Source organism: Olea europaea, unplaced genomic scaffold, assembly GCF_002742605.1.
Source record: "Olea europaea var. sylvestris unplaced genomic scaffold, O_europaea_v1 scaffold617, whole genome shotgun sequence".
Taxonomy (NCBI): domain Eukaryota; kingdom Viridiplantae; phylum Streptophyta; class Magnoliopsida; order Lamiales; family Oleaceae; genus Olea; species Olea europaea.
In genome coordinates, this window is record NW_019264523.1 from 140,643 (window position 1) to 145,311 (window position 4,669).

A 4,669-nucleotide genomic window follows, 5' to 3' on the forward strand; every position below is an offset into this window, starting at 1 on the left:
AAATATCCTTTGCGGATGTTGCGTTGGTATATAAATCATACAAACGATCCGAAGCGTGTTGAAAATGTGACCACGGCATATTAATTCATCTTCTTAGCATTTCTGCCTTTTAGCCTTGATTGCTTCGGTCTCTCCATTAGTGGGTTCTGGTAACGACCCCAAATCTGGATCCAAAATATAGAAGATCTCCAATGCCATAAGGAGAAATTTTAACTCGTCTTGCTACCGCGTGAAGTTTGTGCCATCAAACCGCACCAAATCTTGGTTCATGAGTTTTATGGTTGCCATTGTAGTCTCGCTCTCCATCGCAGGAAATAGCGTTTGAGATTTGTTGGAAATATGGAAGTAATGAAGAATAGACAAAGGAAAATCACAAAAAATATGGCAACAAGATGAACAAAATCAGAAAATTGTCAAGAACAATTTTGAAGGCTCGAACGCGGAATCGCTGTCTTCAAACATTATTTGTCCCTTCTACTATGTTTTCGAGATGCTTAAAGGTATTCTGACAAATGGTTTGAATGATTATAACAAGCCTTGTTGTGGAAAATAACAAAGCACAAACAATTTTCCACCAAAACTTTGAAGAACACGATAAGAAAATGAATATGTAATAAGAATAAGAATTCGATCTTTTGATTGTTGAATTGGAATGAATTTCAAGTGTTTTTCTTACTTATTTTGACTTGAACATTTCTCCACTATATATAGACCTCATCTATATACATGAAATGATGCCAAAAAATGTATGAAAGGCCACCAAATTCAAGTTTCCAACGTTCAGGAACTGCCACCAACAGTCACCTAGTTTATACCATGCGGTAAAGCCATGCAGTCGCATGGTTCAGCCGCACGAGGGGCTCCAAGTTTCGCTAAGCACCCATGCGACCGCATGGGCATTATGCCTATGCGGACGCATGGTTTAAGTTAGAACCTATGGCATCCCTTTTTTGTTTATTCCACAAATGGTTGATTTCGAACAACCGCTTCAACAATGGGCTTAATGGAAAACTCGGCCACTGGTTGACCTTTCAAGCAAAAAATGGCAGTTTGAGTTGAAAATTATAAGTCCATTAGAGGGATGACTTCGGATTTTGAGGGTTTCTTCCTTTTTTCGTGTCATGTACGTAGGTGTTGCTGTACACTCATTGTATAAAAGTCGAGAATGATAAATTCCATTGTATACTATTTTCAGGTTTGTTCGCACTTTTTGATTGAATTATAATTATTTAAATATTTGAATAAAAATATCTCACAATACTGTTATATAATCACTACATTACATGTGTTAAATACTAGTTATAAGAAGAGAAGAGAAGAGAAGAGAACCCCACCCGAGTTAAAAGGCATTTATGTCACATAACTGTTTTTGCCAAACATGTTATTCTTAAAAAGATATTCCAAAGTAAATTTGGACAATATTTATTTTGTGAACACTCGTATATTAATGTGCTGGACTTTTAGGTCATGTATAAGTCAATTAGTGAGTTTATAAAAAGCCTGCTGAGTTGTTGCTTCATAAATTCTCTTTTTAGATGGAGTTCTCGAGAGGTAGATATTTTCCTTTGTTTAGTTTAGATAAAAATTAGATTTTTGGTAGATTTTAATAAAAAATGATGAAATAAATGATTAAAATTAAATGTTTACTTTTACTTTGATTTTAATTTACTTTTTAAGATGAATCAAACATAGACTTAGTATGTAGCATTAGATAGGATAGTATAATAGAATAAATAATATTTTAAACACTTTTTCGTTCTTGATTTTATCCAATACTATCTAATTCATCGTACTCAACCCGTACTATATATTAAGTTACACTATCATCTGTCCCTTCTGACATATCCCAATGGTGCAAAGGACAAAATTGAGGTAGTTTCACTCTTGTTGGCAGTTACACTGTGAATGTTAGATTCCTGAGATATGGAATAAGACTCTTTGTGAGTATCAGTGTACAAACAAGTTCTTGTTCCCTGATTTATTGGGGCACATTTCGCGATTTACCTCTCTCACGATACTCCAGGGACGGACGGCGGAGGCTCTCAAAATTGGGATTCAACCTTTAAGTTACACTATCATCCCAAGTTGGTAATATGTACTATTTTACACTCCGAAAGAGAGAGAGAGAGAGACAGTAAGCATCGGTACCATTCTTCATGAACTTTTGACCATCTTGTAATGTAAGGAAAAGGCACACGCCATTTTGATTTTTCCCAAGTTGAAAGCATGTTTGGCTGAGATTATGAGTAATGTTTTTAGAGCTTATTTCGACAGTGAGCAATGGACTTGCTATGCCAAAAAAGCTACTTATAATCTTCGTTAAACATGTTTTTTCAACATTACTCATTTAAGTATTCCATGTGCCAGTGCATGCAGGAGACATCTGATGACCCAAAAAACTAAACAAAAAAGAAAAGCCCCAACGTTTTGAAAGGATCAATTTGTTTGGCTTCTCCAATAGAACCAAAAAAGCAAAATAAGTTTCTTTTTGTTCCACCTTTTCTTTTATATGCAACCCATAAACTCGTGCATTAATAATATGCATCAACAAGTTAACAGAATCGAATCCTAATGTCGAAGTATGCAACTAATTCATAATAATTAAAATAACTGAAGTTATTTATAAGTATAAATTTTAAGCATAGCCAAACAAGCCATTTTGCAATACTGAATTGAATGGCTCATGATCCCTTAACGCTTTATGTTCCAGACACCTTCCTACGAGAAAGTTTCATCCCTCTGTGTCCATCAGACCATCGCCTATTTAAGTAACATAACAGAGCCTTCTATTTATTTTCGCAATTAGATGCAAAGATTGTGTCACTATCTATTCCGACTAATACAATGACATACATGTGACTCTCTTTTTCTCTTCGTCTGATAGTTCATTGTTTGTGATCAGCAAACACTGTCGAACTTGAGGTGCTCGAGCACTGCAAGTCGAGCACATTGACAGGTGTGAATGAACTCGACCCCATGTCGAGTACTGATTCATAGCCATCCATTGCTATTTCTTGCATCAAATTGTAACAATTCAACAAACTATTCTGTACAAGGAATGACAATAAAGAAGTAAATAAGGATTCGAATTATGCTTAAGTGTATATTGCATGGGTTACATCTTGGTGTACGAATTCAAAATGTGTTGGACCAAAAAGTGCGTTTTCTTTAAAACTGTCCAATCATATGTCACCACATGACAAAATGTCAACCATGAAATAAAAACAATATAGCAAGATCGATAGAGATAAACTGAAGGGGAAACTGCAAAAGGGAAATGACATTACCTTATTTACATAGGAACAGCTACAGATTGCATTTCTGAAGCTAGAAAATTGTAAAGGAAACCATTCATGAGCAGCGCATAATAAAGCCGAGGCAGAAATTATTGATGGCTTGAACTCGAGGAGCTTGATATCTGATGTTCAATGACGACAGACAGTAAGAAAAATAAGCTAAAATCTTGTTAATTGTAATGTCGACTACTCTATAGACTAACCATTTTGAGCTTTTAGTATAATCTCAGTGGCTCTGTTTTTCAATGCTTGCCTTGATGGTTGATCCTTAAATTTGAACAATGAGATAAAGAAATGGATAAAAGAAAAAGGACTGATTGAACGCATTCGCCATTTTAGAGCACCAAGGATCAACAACTCCATTCGCTCTATGGTGTGTGAATCAAAAATTATACCTCCATCATTCTGCCCAAAAGATTATACATTTATAAATTATAATCGATAAAAATCTTAACATAAATTTAATTCGACGTGCAAAAACACAGAAATACCTGAATATCAGTAACAGAAAACTCTTTTTTTCTCATCTTCAGTGCTAATGAAACGCAAGAAATCGCCAAAAGTCTCAAGATCCATGGCTTCCCTTCCTGCAAAACCAAGAATTCATTACATCTTTTACGAGCGATGTGGGATACAATTTTATAGGCTTACGTTTAAGAAATTTACCAGTGTACTTTGAGTAGAAATGAACCGATCCAGGTAATTGACGGCAAGATAAGAAGAAAATGGATCAGAATTTTGAGAAAAATGTAACACCAAAGAAATGGTTTCTCGCCGAACCGCAACATGTAAATCTGTTTCCTCGAGGAATGATTTTGAAGGCATGTGATCAGTCTCAATTAAAAAAAGTGCATCTGAAGTTGGCAATGGATTTTCAAGGTCAAACTCAAACTCAAACTCCATCGATGAACCTTTGAATCTCTCTCTCTTTATCTCTTCAATACATTGTATTGTGGCCTGTGGGTTTATTCTTTTCTTTACCCTGGTGGGGTGGGGTGGGGGTGGGGTGGTAAGCAGAGGGAAGTAAATGATAAAGAAGAAAAGATGAGTGTTCGCTGTCTGTGGTTAAAAGAAACTGAAGAGAGACTTCAACTTCACTCTTCAGTTTTCAGTCCTCTTTACATTCACATTGGGAAGGAAAAATATATATGTGGGGAAGAACGTAGAGTTTTAATCAGGTGCACATGAGGACTACGGTTAAGAAATTATTTGACAAATGAAGGGAAGAAAAATTCTTGTGTTTTTAGGGTAATCAATTTCAGTGAAGACGAGATGGAGCATGTGGCTCAAATTCATGACACTATTTTCTTGTATGTTGATTTAGCAAACGATGCCTTAAGCCACTTAGCCATAACTCCAAGTTGTTGATCGGA

At 35.6% G+C, this 4,669-nt stretch overlaps 1 protein-coding gene across 1 annotated transcript; it reads right to left on the minus strand.

The window, feature by feature from the left end:
• Nucleotides 1-2,601: 2,601 nt before the first annotated feature.
• Nucleotides 2,602-4,417, minus strand: LOC111389737 (putative cyclin-D6-1). The gene is made up of 5 exons (XM_023014688.1): nucleotides 3,963-4,417; nucleotides 3,788-3,883; nucleotides 3,500-3,701; nucleotides 3,288-3,418; nucleotides 2,602-3,047 (listed from the first exon to the last, which is right to left on the minus strand). Exons 1-5 carry the CDS (start codon nucleotides 4,197-4,199, stop codon nucleotides 2,886-2,888), a joined length of 828 nt encoding a protein of 275 aa, XP_022870456.1. The 5' UTR covers nucleotides 4,200-4,417; the 3' UTR covers nucleotides 2,602-2,885.
• Between the last annotated feature and the right edge of the window lie 252 nt (nucleotides 4,418-4,669).

What these genes read in the sequence shown, in the direction of transcription:
- LOC111389737 (XM_023014688.1), bottom strand. Translation starts at nt 4,199, where the DNA reads ATGGAGTTTGAGTTTGAGTTTGACCTTGAAAATCCATTGCCAACTTCA. An exon ending in TATACTAAAAGCTCAAAATG is followed by an intron (nt 3,419 to 3,499) that starts GTTAGTCTATAG and finishes ATTGAACATCAG; the next exon opens with ATATCAAGCTCCTCGAGTTC. An exon ending in GCTGTTCCTATGTAAATAAG is followed by an intron (nt 3,048 to 3,287) that starts GTAATGTCATTT and finishes TTCCTTGTACAG; the next exon opens with AATAGTTTGTTGAATTGTTA.